This window comes from Alnus glutinosa, chromosome 8 (assembly GCF_958979055.1).
Source record: "Alnus glutinosa chromosome 8, dhAlnGlut1.1, whole genome shotgun sequence".
In the NCBI taxonomy this organism is placed as follows: Eukaryota; Viridiplantae; Streptophyta; class Magnoliopsida; order Fagales; family Betulaceae; genus Alnus; species Alnus glutinosa.
This window is the reverse complement of record NC_084893.1, coordinates 24,031,350-24,046,404: the sequence shown is the minus strand read 5'-3', so window position 1 is coordinate 24,046,404 and position 15,055 is coordinate 24,031,350. Positions and strand designations below refer to the sequence as shown.

Sequence of the window (15,055 nt, the reverse complement as noted above, 5' to 3'; positions counted from 1 at the left end):
TTAGAAAGTTAAAATTGAAAGGATTAACCCGTTTAATAAAAAAATCAAAATAGAATTAACTTGTATACTTTTATATACTCATAGCTCGACATAATTTAAATTCAACCCATAAACACCAATTGAAACCCCCGGTTAAAACAAGTCACCTTGTAAAATGGGGGTTACCATTAATATGAGATATTTTTGTACGGAGAAGCTCCAAATGGGGTTTGAGATATCCGGATTTGTGATGTTTGGAGGAATCAATCAAACAGTGGCTTTTGTGGTTGGGTGAGAGGGACAGTTGATTATTCTTTGCCCGTTCCTTCACTCTTTCCATTATGACAGCGATGGCAAAGCAAAGAGAGAAAGAGGGGGGTCGCTTTTCTGTTCTCTTGGATAACAAGCTTTCAATAGCAGAGAGAAAAAAAGAAAAGAAAAAAGACGACCTCTCAACCACACCCCATCTTCCGAATCATCATCATCATCTTCTTCTTCTTCTTCTTCTTCCTACATTTTTTATTTCCTTTTTAGAGAGAAAAACGCCAAAAAAAAAGAAGAAGCGTGTCTCAGTCAGTGAGTGCAAAGAGATGGAGATCAGAGAGAGATGTGACTGTCGGCATGTTCATTTGGGACCCGCATCCGACAAAAACTAATAAAAAAAAAACCACCCCCCTTTCTTTGTTCCTCGTTCCTGACTCTGAGCACTCACTGCCATGTGCTCAGCTTCTTCACCTTCTGGCTGGCTCTCTCTGGCGCTAGCTCTCCCTAAGTTCCATGTGCAACACTACTGAGAGAGACATTGTAAACACAAACTCAGTGCTCCAAAAATGTCTGGTATGAACTAAGATTATCACCCTCTGAACCTCTCAGTCTCTCTCTGTCTCTCTCTCGCTCTCTCGCAATGGACCCAAAAACTCTTCTTGACCATGTTCTTTTCCAACTCACTCCAACCAGAACCAGGTACTCTTCTTCTTCTTCTTCTTCTATTCATCTATGTCTATTAACTTCGTGATTGAATTCGACTTTTTAAATGCTTGTTCTTTGGGTTTCATTTGTTGAAATGAAGATGCGATTTGGTGATTTTCGCCGGTGGTTTGACCGAGAAGTTGGCGACGGGGCTTCTGGAACCGTTCCTTTTGCACCTGAAAACCGCCAAAGATCAGATTTCAAGAGGTGGGTACTCGATCACTCTGCGCCCGGCGGGCTCAGTTGCCTCCTGGTTCACCAAAGCAACTCTGCAAAGGTATAAATCCACTTAGCTATGTGTCACCTTACTTGGACATTTTTGGTGCTTGCAAAAAGATTGATATGGAATTCGAGTTTTAAGTTATTGAAGAAAGAATGGAATTCAAAACTTTAAGCATTTTGGCTACTTAGTTTGTGTCTTCCAGCAGAAAATACTGGTGATAGGTTTTTAGAGAATCGGTGAAAATTCAAACAAAATGATTGATATAGAATGCGGACTGTTTGAATTTGGATGGAAGTTTTGAATTTGGACTAATTTTCTTTTTTGATAGTTCCTGTGAGTAAATCCCATGATTTGTTCTTGTTAGTAGGTTGGCTGTGAAGATTTGGTGCTGTGATATCCGTTAAGCCAAATAGTTGCTTGTCCTTGATAATTTGTGTAGTAATTGCCTCTTTATTTCATTGATACGTTTAACTTTTTTTTTTGAAACAGGTTTGTGAGATTTGTTAGCACACCGGAGCTTCTTGAGAGATTTGTGACTATAGAGAGAGAGATCGTGCAGATTGAGAATTCAATTCAATCAAGTGAATCAGCGGAGGCAGATGGTATGGTTAGAGATATTCGTATGTATAGATCTCTTGTAAAAATAATTCTTTGGATGTCTTTACGTCCAACAAATCAATTGCATTCCCAATTTGTTCAACCTTTTTTATGTCAAAGGCAAACGTGTCTGGTTCTTTTTTTTTTTTTTCAATAATTATTAGGAAGTACATTTGATGCTTGGGATATTTTCTGAGAAGATCTATGAATAATATGCGATTAAACTGGGGTCTCTTAAAACTTTGATATTTTAATAGAAAAAATGAGATTTAACTTCCATTTGGCATGTTAATTTGGAAAAACTTACTGATAACCATTATGAACATCTCATTTTTTGGATCCTTAGGCATAGTTTTCTTCTTAGGTGACAGAATGTAGAGTTTGCATTGGAATTCATAATGTTGGAGGGATTGCACTTTAATCTGACAATAAAATACAAAACCTGAAACAAAATATGGAACTTGGAATATGTTCCTTTTGACCTGTTGATTGATGCACTGTGTTAAGTGATTTTACCTAGTGCCTTGGAACTGACAGGAAATGTTTCAGCTGCTGATGGGAATTTCAAAAGATCAACCACCTCCTTGGATGTATGTCATCATTTATAAATTCGTGTGAATTATATTGTTTTGTAATGCTTACAAAGTATTGACCTTTTATTTTGATGATGCATCTTAGTCAAATGGAACAGGCAATGGTGTCCCAGAAGAAAACTCCAAGTAATTTATCCGGTTTTCTATTGATTACATGTAATTAATTACAGCACATCTATATTCTCATGCATTCATTGTTCAGCTGCTGGTAATGAACAGGATTCGTCTTCAGCGTGTTCTGGAAACTCGAAAGGCAGTGCTCCGCAAAGAGCAAGCAATGGCTTATGCCCGTGCGCTAGTTGCTGGATTTGAGCTGGACTATATCGATGATCTTATTTCTTTTGCTGATGCTTTTGGAGCTTCACGTTTAAGGTATGAAGGATGCCAATAGGTGACTGAATCAAGTAAACATCTAGAGATTAAGAGGAAGAAACTTTGCTTCATTAACATACGAAAAAAAAAAAAAAAAAAAAAAAAAAACATCTTAGCAATTAACCATCTTTGAATGGAAAATCTTTCAACTAGATGCCTATTTTGTTTTCTTGATAATGATTTTTACATTAGATATTGAATTAACTTTCACTATTTTCTATATTATTGTTGATAAAATTCTGTGCGCCACTGACACCTTGTAAAAGGGCCTTTGCATTCGAGGTTTGAAATCTTGATAGCAAAGCTGACTTGACTGTCCCGTATGCCGAATTTTCACTGTACTAGATGTTATTTCTCTTGATCAAGCATCCTTCTCTTTCCAAATATTAGGAATAAATATATATATATTATTTTAGTTTGTTATTTTTACAGTTTCACTTTATTGCAACCAAATTTTGCACCCCTATTGTTGGCGTGATTGTTAGTGGACCATATAGAGGGTCAATCTTCCAAGGCAGGACTGCACAAAATGAGTCTGACCCCACTATGGAAGTTGCTTGACATGAACGGCCTTACTGTCTTGCAGTTCTCTCAGAAATATTTTTCTTTTTATTGTTTATATCAAGCAGGCTTCTTCTTTGCTGTTTGAAAATGTAGGAGATTGGATAACTATTTCTAAAACTTTTCACCAGATCAGTTGCTATCCCTACTGATGTGGTTGTACTTTCAAGTTTGAGCTTGATAAATGAGAGTTTCCCTTATCAAGATAGTATCTTCTTACCTTGTTACTTAGGTTTGATTACCTATGTGATAAAAGGAAAAAGAAAAGCAAAAGCATCGTTACAGTTTTGACTTTGTTGTCACACAAGTGGTGCTTGTGACAAAAACAAAAGAAAAAACTTAGAAGGCCCCTTTTGTCAGAAGTTTCCACTTTAAGAAAAAATTACTTAGATATATTTAAGGAAATTTTTCTTAAATATGAGACAAAAAAAAAAAAAAAAAAAAAAAAAAAAAAACTTTTGCTTTTTGAAACAGAAGATTTTTGGTGATACTGTTTTAGCATATAAGATATATGGTTTTGTTGCAATTTTTCCTTTTTCTTGTCCCACTTATCTTGGTTTTACATTTTAGAGATCCCTGCTTCACCAATATAGCTTTATTGGTTTTATTGGTAGGAACAGAATCATAACACGAAAGTAGAAAATATAAAAACATATAAGAGAGATGCTACCTTGCATTCTTTTGTCCATCTGCGGTCCATCTCTTTTGCAAACAAAACTTTGGATTTGCAAAAAGGTTGTACGGAGATGGATAGTAGATGGACAAAAGATGTAAAAAAAGCATTTCTCAAATAATGGAAAGCAAGAGGAAATTTAAGAGAACCTCTAACTTAATGCTCCTATACAGTTTAAGCCCTAGAGTGAATTTTCACTTTAGTATTGCAACCTTTGTTGCCAATTTTTTCTCTTTTGTTATAATTTAGAATGATTTTGGATCTTGCACAATAAATTGCACGCATCTAAATCTGAACTTCAGTATAAATGAATCTGAAATCATATGAATTACAATAATTCATGTCAGTTTTTTCATTTTCTCTATGTTACTTCTATTGTCATACTTTTGATATACTAATGTAATTGGTTTCGTTGATTCTGTTGAATGATGCGCTAAAGATGTCTACATCTTCGTCAGCTTTTGAATGATTATTTCTCTAGTTAAAGGACCGTATTGTGTATAGAGTCTTTCATCAGCTTCATCAGATTTTTTTTTTTTTGGTGGGGGGGGGGGGAGGGGGGGTTCAAGTGTTTCAAATCCTTTTGGAAAGAAAATAATTCATGTCTGGTTTCATTTAGGGAAGCATGCATAAATTTCATCGATCTATGCAAGAAAAAGAATGAAGATAGGCTCTGGGTAGACGAAATTGCGGCAATGCAGGCATTCTCTCAGCCAGAATTGCCATACTTGGGAACATCTGGGATCATGCTTGCTGGTGAAGATCATGAAAATAGTCAGAATATTATGATAAATGTTCACCCAAATGGTCTCTCCAGTGGGAAACAGAACGGCTCTGTAGATGCATCAGTGTCTGATTCAACTGCAAGTCATGGAAGTTTGGAAGGTAGCCAAGGTATGGTTGAATATCCAATTTGTCATAATACTTTGGATCCATAAAAGCCTCTTTAAAAGTGTGTATTTCATAACAGTGAAAAGAAATATTAATATCTAATAATGCGTGGAGCATGGGTTGATTATTGCAGTCCACAGATTCTGCAGTGACCCTCATAAAATTCTTTTTTCTTTTTTATAGATTATGATTCACCAAAATTAACTTGTGGAACTGAAACAACGAAAAATGGACGATGATATGCATCTCACCATCTCAAAACATGATTTCATATCTTAACTACATCACATCCTTACCCCTTTAATACTCTAATGAAATTGGTCACAATACATAAAAGAATCCTATGTTTTGTGTGTGTATTTTTGGCATTGTGAGGACTACCAATATGCGTTGTTAATAATTTTTTACTCTTCAAAATATTATTTTTGATGGTTAGGTTGGCATTATATATATATATGCGCACATTCCTGCATTAAAAATTAATTATCGTATATAATCTAAACAAGCTGAAAATATGCTAAAATAAGTTTCAAATTGAGTTTAGACAAACTGCATGTTAATCCAAATTAATTTTAACTGGAGTCTAGAAAAATTGGATATAAAATAAAATCAGTTCAAATTCAATATGATTCAGGTTTAGTTTAGATAATAACTGAACCAGTTCTGTTGTTTGCCAAACACCCCCATAGAAAATGAACTACACTTATGATGACCTGAAGTTTACAAGAAAAAAAAAAATACATTCTAGCCTCATGGACATTATAACTTCAACTTTTCCAGGACGATGCAATTTTTCTTTTGTGTGTTCTTATACCATATATTTATATGATTAGATTTCTTAGCAGTTGTTTTTATCTTAGCCATGCTTTGTGGAGAAAAACCTGTTTTGTCAGGAGCTTATGTTTAAATTGCCAATTATGCAGAAACTAGTAAAGATTGCTCTCTTTAGTGGGTAACTATTACCTCTTTGACTCTGAAATGTGCAGATACTAGCTTGCCGACATCAACTCAAATACCATCAACAAATGGGAGAGCTCAAGCACCAATGTCATGGACAAATCATATTCCTCATTACATGCACAATTTTCAAGGTCCTGTATTTCAACAAATGCCCCCATATCCAAGCTACCTTTTTCCTGGTATGCAGCCTGCTTCTTCATATTATCCAGGGAATATGCAATGGCCTTCAAATGTGGAAGATTCTGGTCCTGTTCATGATCAGGAACTAGATAATCATCGGAATCATAAATCATCTTCTAGGAACAAAAAGAAACTTTCAAGTGGAAAATTACTGGAAACTTCAGAACAAGATGGATCCACTGAGCCCAGTGACGCCAGTTCTGAGAGTGAATCAGATGATGGGTATTTGGAGCATAGCAAAAAGTACTCTTCAAAAGAGCAGCTGCATAAAAAGAAGCATGGGAAGAAGCCCTCAAGAAAGGTTGTTATCCGCAATATCAATTACATAACCTCTAAGAGGGATGGAGAGAAGGACACTGTCTCGGAGGGGAATGCATCTGATGAGGATTCATTCATTGATGGGGATTCACTCAAACAGCAAGTTGAGGAAGCAGTTGAATCATTGGAGAGAAGACATAAATCAACTTCACGTCATCATAGGAAACAAGTGGGGGCCAAGCTTCCCGGCATTGTAAATGGTTCAAATGATGCTGCTGATCAGGAAATTAAGAACACAGTGGCTAATGATTCTGAGCGGGAAAAAAGAAATGACCATTGGGGTGCTTTCCAGGATCTTCTTATGAGAGACGAGTCAAGTTATCTTGGTACAGAGCCAAACTCTGTAGAAGTCCAGGAGGATTATTTTAAGACTAACTCAGAAGAGGGAAGGCCATTTTCCTTTAACCTGGAACAAGAGAAAGTTACAAAGCAACAAACGGTATCAAGTGATTCCTTTGTTGTAACAGAGAGGAATGCAAGTATGGAAGGGAAAACTCGCATTGCAAATTTTGAAGTTGACGAAAATGTCCACCCAACTATTAGGAAAGCAGATAGCACATATGAGGAATTGTTATTTGTACAGAGAAGTGAAGAATCAGGGAATCGTTCCCATGCTAATATATCTGATAATGCTACCGAACCTTCCATAACCAAATGTCAAAAAGAAGGAGATTGGTTCCTCAGTAGCCAACCAGATAAATCAGCAAATCAAGATGAAAGCAAAGATCTCAACATGTTTGATGGTGTTTACATTTCACCGGCAACTGTTGATATTTTTCATGCTGAAAAAAATAAAAAAGATGTTTTAGCTGATGACTCTTTCATGGTTCAAGCTCGATCATTCGATAATCAATCTGATTCTCAACTGAGGACTGACATAAGCATGGTTTCAGATATTGTTGGAGCTGCTCAATATGAATATGGGACACCAGAAATTTCACACGATAAGCCTGAAGCTATTGCTGCTCATGAGCCAGATGACCTTTACATGATGCTTGATCGTGATTCAACTGTAGAACATGCTGTGGCATCTTGGACTCCAGAAATGGATTATGAGAATAACATTTTATCAACTGAAGCCAATAAGAGGTATTCTGACAGTGAAACAACTGGCTGTGTTGATGATAAGCTGCCTTCTAATGGGAAGGATACAAAAGGTAAAAAAGATGGAACTCCTGAGGGAAAAGTTACAAGTAAAGAAGCAAGGTCTAAACTTGTAAATGGTTCCCTTGGGAAAAGCAAATCTAATATTGTACCAGGGAGCAAAAAACCATCTTCTGGAAGCCGAACTTCAGTTCCAAAGAGCAAATTTGAGAAGGTATTTAACAAACATTTAGGGTCGAATTGGGTCCCTGACTAAATAAGAGAAAATAAAGGAAAAAAAAAAAAAAACTGTAGCTTCCTTTGTTTATAATAACTTTTAAGCTTTTCCATTCTTTTTTTCTTTCGTTCATTCTGGGAAGCAGGGTGTGAGGGAGCTTATAAATGTGCAATAAAATTTGAAATTTTTTATATTGTTTGATATGGAATTAGACACAGGTCCATTCTTTTTTTCTTATGATTTGGGATAATTAAATTTCTTTACGAAGAGTTTCTTAAAGCATGGAGATAAACTTTATAAATTCTCCTGAAAATGACATTCATGATTTCCTTCCTCTCTTCTGGTCATTTTGGTGATGGGTTGATTATTTGTATTGGCCCACTATGACACTGAATATGTTCTTTTAAATGCCAGTTAGTGTTCCATTTTCTTGTGATATTTAAGACCTTTAGTTACTTGTTTATTATTAATCTTTATCTTCTTTCCCATTTCTCTCATTCTGATTTTATTCAGTCTCTTTTCGTCCCTTATCCAATAGGAAGAAGAGAGCAGAAAGAGAATGGAGGAGTTAGCGATTCAACGCCAGAAGAGAATTGCTGAAAGAAGTTCTTCTAGTGGGTTTAGTGCAGCAACAACTAAAAGGACAGCTACAGTAAATAAAACTGCAACGCCTTCCATGAAAACTGAGAAGCCTAAAATTCAGACCCCAATCGAAGAGACCAAGAAACTACATAAGCCAGTTCTTAGGAGTTCCACCATAGATCGCCTTGCAACTGCACGAATAACTCAGAAGGTCTCGTCGACTCAATCAAAGCCGGAGCAGCCCAAAAAGTCAACCTTGAAGGCAAATGGTGTTGGTGCAACCACCTTACCACAGAAGACAGCTAGTGCTGAGAATAAGAAACTGAGTCTAAACAAAGTCAAACTTTCAGATGAGATAAAGGTTCCTACGAATTTAAATCAGGCACTTTCTTCAGACTCTGATGTTCAAGCAAAGGATTCCATGGATTCCACAGCAGGATTGCTAGTGAAGTCATCAGCTGCACAAGAAACTCAAGCCAATGATGCCCTTGTTCTGAAAGACATCAAGGAGCTGCACAATACATCTTCAACTGAGAAGAATGGGGAAAATGTGGTTTCACATCAGGATGACTTGGATGATGGAAACTGCAGTGGGAATTCACTCGACATGGCCTCATCTGTGCCTATTGAAGATCACGTTCCACAATTGAATCAGCTAGAAGGCAATGTTGAAGGATTATCTAAAGCATCTTCTGTTCATCCTGTAGAAAAAACACATTCTGAAGGTCCCCATGAAGATATTCCTGAAATTACTATACATCCTATGCCAGCATCACCTAACAAAACTTTGTTGGCTTATGCCGAGAATATCGAAGCAAATGGAGCAACATATGACAATGTACCTTTCTCATCTGAAATTTCTGAGATAGAAATCTCAACTCCACCACCAAGTAATGGAGCAGTCTCTGAGCAAATCCATGCCAGGAAGAAATGGGAAAGCGATGAGAACTCTACTAAATCTGCCAAAGGGTTTAAAAGGCTTCTCTTGTTTGGAAGGAAAAAGGCTGAAACTCACTCGTGAATTGATGATCCTGTCATAGTTGGCTGAACTCCGTGCTAACAGCTTATGTGTTCATGCCATTCATGATGCCTCTGCTTTAGAATATTGGTTATTCAAGGGCAAGAGGTAACTTCCCAGTAGAATTGTTTGATCATGCAGCTGATGTGTGCTATATAGCTGTTGAGTGGAAGAAAATTGTTTGCTCTCATAATAATAATAAGGCTTTCGGTTTTGCTGCCATACAAGGATTTGAAATGTTATATGCATCTGAATTTGTAAACAGGTAATCTCTTATGAATTTGCTCTGATGATATACACCTGGAGTGTTTTTTTTGTAGTATGTATTTTAATTTCATTCAAAATTCTGCTGTATGTATTACAAAGCCCTGTAATAATTCGTCAATTGGCATTCTTTGTTACTTCATTAGTCATTTGTTGGTGGAAGAATCTCTCGTATTTCTCATTCTGGCAATGTACTTAACAAAAAGGTTCTACTGCTGTGAAATTGACTTCAACCTAACTTGGCTCATCCTCATCATTACATTCTTCTTGAACCAACGGCTTCATAAAATCATCAAACCTTAAATGTGTTTGTCACCTAATCTATAGGCATATCTTGAAATTGCGGTGTTCTTGGTTCACTGACTTCTCTTCCAAGTCATCGAGATATACGATACTCATCTCAGGAGTACTTGGCATACCATCTGGGGAGGTCGTAGCCGATGAGGTCTCCTGATATTCCACGCTAGCGGACTTTTTCTTGATTCCGGTTGAATTACGAGAGCCATTACGATTACCCAAGCTATTGTCAACGTACATATCATGCATATCCAAATCCATTACTTCAGCTCTTTGCTCAGACTTGCACTTTGGGTAAGAGCGACTATTTATCTGCAAGTGTAAGGAATTCGTTAAATTAATTAATGTAAAACATATATACAAGAAGCATGCATATAACATTGAGATAACCCATAATTTATGGAGGACCTAACTATCGACGGGCTCCTAGAAGGTCACCCACTGAAATTGCCATGAGCCCTGCGGGCGGAGGCCGACGACCCACAACTAAGACCTAAAGGGCCCAGTGACCTGCGGCTTAAAAGACTCAGTAAGGACCTGAGTGCAACCTCACCAAAATACAGCACACGGCAGCTGATTTCCTATTTCGCCATCTCAGCCAATGACCTGCGCACGTCATGCACTCCCCTAACAAGCTTGGCGAATGAATCTTCATGCCAGTAACATAATACTGGCGGGAATTCCTAAAACCCTATGAAGAAGGGCGAAAGACGAGAGCCTATAAAAAGAGTAGGAATCTCCACGTCAGTAACAGAATACTGGCAGGAATTCCTGAAACCCTATGAATAAGGGCGAAGGACAAGGGCCTATAAAAGGAGTAGGAGGGCATTCGTTCATGTATGCCTAATTGACTCTATTATCGCTCTGCTAAAATTTCCTCCACTAAACTGACTTGAGCGTCGGAGTGATCTCGCTAGGTCCACCACCGGCAAACCCTCTAATCTCCTATTCTTGCAAATCCTCATCCTGGCTAGGAGCTTGCGGTCACTGTACTAACATTTTCCATCAATTTGTTTACCAGATTCATTGTTATGGGTTCAGTGCGAATTGGTAATAAGATAAAAACTTGTTCCATGTTGCCAACCTACCTCCTGGCATTGCATCTTGGAGCTTTGTTCAGAGTCCCTGAACCCCAGCAGAAGGGTGTGTTCTCCTTCTCCAGCTATTTCCCTTATCAATTTGAGCTTCTCATCGTCTGGTACCTCCACATTTATACACAGATTCTGCTTCATCTGAGAACTCACAAGATTTTCATGTCGTAATTCGACATTGGCAGTTTCGAATTCACAACCATAACGCTCTCTGAAGATGCACCGCAGCAAATGTAGCTCCGGCAATTCACCACATCTGGAGGCAGCAAACATCAAATTCGCCATGGCTTGGCGAACAACAGCAGGCAAGGATTGTACATCACTACAATATTGTATATATCAGCCTATTGAAGTTAAGTACCTTAATGATGAACATGGTGAAAATCGACACTTTTATTGTCCAAGACATGTACCTTTGTTTGCAAATATCGGGGAAATTGGTGATTATGCATTCGCAGAAATCCTTAACTTGATCATATGCAGCCAATAGATTCTGATCCTTGTAGAGTCTCCCAACCTAATTATAATGTGAAAAAAAAAAAAAGAAAAAAAAAAGAAGAAGAAGAAGAAGAGAGACTAAGCAATATTTCATGACTCCAATTAAGTCGAGACCCAAAAAATAAAAATACTGTTATTCTAAAAATACTTAAGATTAATATAAATTAAAGTTCTAAGATAAATAATATATTCCAAGACAACCAATAATTTGGTTACTAAAAAAAAAAGAGAAAACTTCACTTAACTCTTCTGAATTGTCGCAGTTTTTATAATTATCCTCATAAACTTCAAAAACTTTCAATTTAGTGTATCTATTTTTCAATTTCAATCGTCCGTTAAGATTTTCCCGTTCAATCATGTCAAAAGTTTTAAAATACCCTTGAATTTTTTTTCTTAAAAAAAATTCAAGGATTCAGGCATGGATATTTTTGTAAATTCTGTTAAATCTTTGCAATTTCTTTTTCCTCTAAAAATAAATAGAGTATTTTGGAAATTTTTGACACCCCTCCATTAAGATTTTGCGAGGGTAAAATTTAAAAAATTGAAAGATGAATACTCTAAATTGAGAGTTTTTTTTTTAAAAAAATAAATAAATAAATAAACCAAATTTTAGAGGAATTAAACCAAATTTTCTGAAAAAGAAATGTAGAGAATACGTACGTACTCTGGCTAAGGCTTGGTCGAGCTGGCCATTCTGGAGGAGTTGAGCGATATCAGCACGAGATTGCCTGATAATGGAATCCTTCCTGGCCTTTTGGATGGTTAGATGAAGCTGAGCCTGCTTTATCACGTGCTTACTTGAACCATAAATATGCACCACTAGTGAGTTAATATGTCCTTTTCAGCTTTTTGGCTATGCAAGCAGAATCAGATAAAGTGGATAAATAATACTTTACCCTTCTAAACGACACATTATATTTTTATTTATATCTCCAAATTTTAAAAAGTGATATCAGGAACCAATTAATACTATCATTTTAAATTAGACACCTTTTGTGTTTTTCTCTCCAAAAATACCTTTGGAGTTATTAAAAAATAAAATAAAATAATACTCATTTGAAAAATAAAAAGAAAAATTAAAGGGGCTAATATGAAAAGGGCCTCCCCATTTAAAATGGTTATTTTAAGGACCTCTTTTTTTTTTCTTTTTTTTTTTTAGAGAAATGTAAAAGTGTCTAATTTGACATGGAGTGATAGTGTGGGCCCAATGTTAGTTTTTAAAATTTGAAAGCGTAAATAAAAATACAATAATAATTTAGGGAGTTAAAATATATATTTTTTTCCATAAATAAACGCAAGACTATGAAGAATAGTAGAATACACATTATTTGTACACCAAAAATTATCTAGGGTAATTAAAAAAAAGGAATTATCGAGGGGCTTATAAAATTAAAATCTGAGAAATTTCATAGCAACAACGTTCTTTCGAGTGTATATATCACAGTTTACAAACAGGCATATATTTTCTCTCTGATTTTAATTTTTTATTCCCACAATTCAATGGCCTTTACTTGACCAATAATTCTGTAAAAAGGATTAGTGTAATTAATTGATCTAGGGTGATCAACAAAATCATAAGAGCTGTAATATAAAACCTACTTGCCCGAGTAGGTTTTAAACAACCCACCTTTTTGTTCGGGTAGGTAAAGTACTCTATAGGGCCTCTCTCTCATGTTTATTGTTCGGATTGCTGGGGATCCGAATTTCATTTCCTTAATCCGCGTATTATTATTGTTTAAATGGCTAATATATATTTTATATTAACATTTGATTTTGTAAGAAAAACATATAATAAAATAAGTTAAGCTTTTGAATCATAGAGAACTTGATTATTAATAAACAAAGAAAGAGGAGGATAAAGTAAAGTAATTTACCACTTAGAGGCTCTTCTCCACCTCGACGCTTTGGTCCTCACAAGCAGCGCACGAAGAACACGAGACCACATTGATTTCATGGTTTCACAACCAAATTAAGGATCAAAAAAAGAACAAGAACAAGAGTAATCTGTCTTCATTATATACCACACAAAAAGATCCATATATATATATATATATATGACCTGTTTCCATGTTATGGATGGTGCAAAATTAATGGGTAAAGAATTTGGCAACATTTACAGGAACAGCTACGTACGAGAAAAGAAATGCATATCACTTGTTTCCATGTTAGTTGCCTATTCTTCCATATTTGCAATATTATTGAACAGCTTTTATCTTCGTAGGATCAAATCGATCCCGTGAGCATAAAATCATGATTGATCACGTACGTACCATGTGATTGATTATACTAAAAATAAATGCATTTGGGATTGCTGTTTTTGATTATTTACTCGATTCATTTTAGTAGTAAATGAGAGGAAAGTTTTGTTTTACCTTTAAATATATATTCTTTTATTATTTTCCCAAAGTGAGAAAACCCAAAAGCTGGAGATTAATTGGTTTAATTAGTATTTACATTCTTTTGTAATCAATTTGTGAATAAATTAAACTTCAATATAATTCAATTAATTAAGATAAAACGAATAAATGAATTATAAAGGGTATTCAATTCCATTTTTCTTGATATTTTTAAAATGGACTCTAAACTACTGAATTGATCTTTGGGGTATGGATTTTTATTAAATCTATCTTTAATTAGGATCTGATCCTCATAATGTGCTCCTACATCAAATCATTCTTCCCTATAAATTCCGTCAGAACTCCTATGAATTACAATTCTACCATCAAATTAAAAAATTTAATTAAAAGGTAACAAAAAAAAGAAAAAAAAAAAAGAGAGAGAGAGAGAGAACAACATTCACCCACTTTTTTGAAAGGGTGGCTTGAAACTTTTGGGATGGGTTGAACTACTCCATCACGTTGAAATGGTTCAAACCATTTCCAAAATCTCTCTTAATTTAGGGTGGCTCAAACCATTCCCAAAGGAGCAGTCCACACACCTTTTAGAAGGTTTTTGGGCCACTCTTATATATATATACACATGCAAACTGCTTACTTACGTTACATTAACGGGATTAATATCACATAATCAATTTTTAATGGACCATAGGGCGCAGCAGGTCACTGTTTGTCGGGGGCAAAAACATGGGCGAAATGGGCGGTGTAGGTAAGTAACTCAGCAGCCATCGTGGAGATGTCATCGATTGAGTCGGGTTTGTTTATTTCAATTGAATTAGAATTCACAGCAATTAATTATCTGAATTATTACTTGGAATGGCTCTCTCACTTTCATTTTCATTGGCCCACACTTGTCGCCTAAGGAAATGGAGAGTTGCTGGAATGGAGAAACTCAAATGAATGCCGCCCAGCTCAAAGTCCTACACAAAGCTCAAAATACAGCTTACTTAGAACACACGCAGAGCTTACTTAGAGCACATGTTCAGAAGGACCATATATGAAATGCCTCGTACGTATAATGAAAAATTATTTAAAGGCAACTCATTAATAACAGATTACCTAATGAAGGCACAGTGGCAAGCACGCAACATAAAATGGTATATCGCTTATAAAAAGGTCGGTAAGAGATTAAACCAAGTAAGATCTCATGCCCTAATTTCTATTTATTTTCTCATTATCATCTTTATTTTGTAACTAATTTAAGCATTGAAGGTGGTGCCCTCGCCCCCTCTTTTTCTTTGGCTGCGTACGACTTTGACTTTTGACTTTTTT

The 15,055-nt window shown here is 35.9% G+C and overlaps 2 protein-coding genes across 4 annotated transcripts; one reads left to right on the top strand and one right to left on the bottom strand.

Annotated features, from left to right (window-relative positions):
* Positions 1-529: 529 nt before the first annotated feature.
* LOC133874731 (COP1-interacting protein 7) lies at positions 530-9,581 on the top strand. Of its 3 annotated transcripts, none has more exons than XM_062312610.1 (9): positions 530-942; positions 1,049-1,225; positions 1,661-1,773; positions 2,318-2,358; positions 2,447-2,487; positions 2,581-2,733; positions 4,587-4,861; positions 5,845-7,634; positions 8,176-9,581. In XM_062312610.1, exons 1-9 carry the CDS (start codon positions 884-886, stop codon positions 9,238-9,240), a joined length of 3,714 nt encoding a protein of 1,237 aa, XP_062168594.1. In that variant the 5' UTR covers positions 530-883; the 3' UTR covers positions 9,241-9,581. The 3 variants fall into 3 exon arrangements, with proteins under 3 accessions (XP_062168594.1, XP_062168593.1, XP_062168596.1); XM_062312609.1 differs by having other exon boundaries at positions 2,306-2,358; XM_062312612.1 differs by lacking the exons at positions 530-942; positions 1,049-1,225; positions 1,661-1,773 and having other exon boundaries at positions 2,306-2,358; positions 2,564-2,733.
* Positions 9,582-9,650: 69 nt separating this feature from the next.
* On the bottom strand, positions 9,651-13,341 carry LOC133876258 (uncharacterized). The gene is made up of 5 exons (XM_062314541.1): positions 13,262-13,341; positions 12,052-12,184; positions 11,303-11,406; positions 10,887-11,211; positions 9,651-10,110 (listed from the first exon to the last, which is right to left on the bottom strand). The coding sequence occupies exons 1-5, from the start codon at positions 13,339-13,341 to the stop codon at positions 9,823-9,825; spliced, it is 930 nt and encodes a 309-aa protein (XP_062170525.1). The 3' UTR covers positions 9,651-9,822.
* Between the last annotated feature and the right edge of the window lie 1,714 nt (positions 13,342-15,055).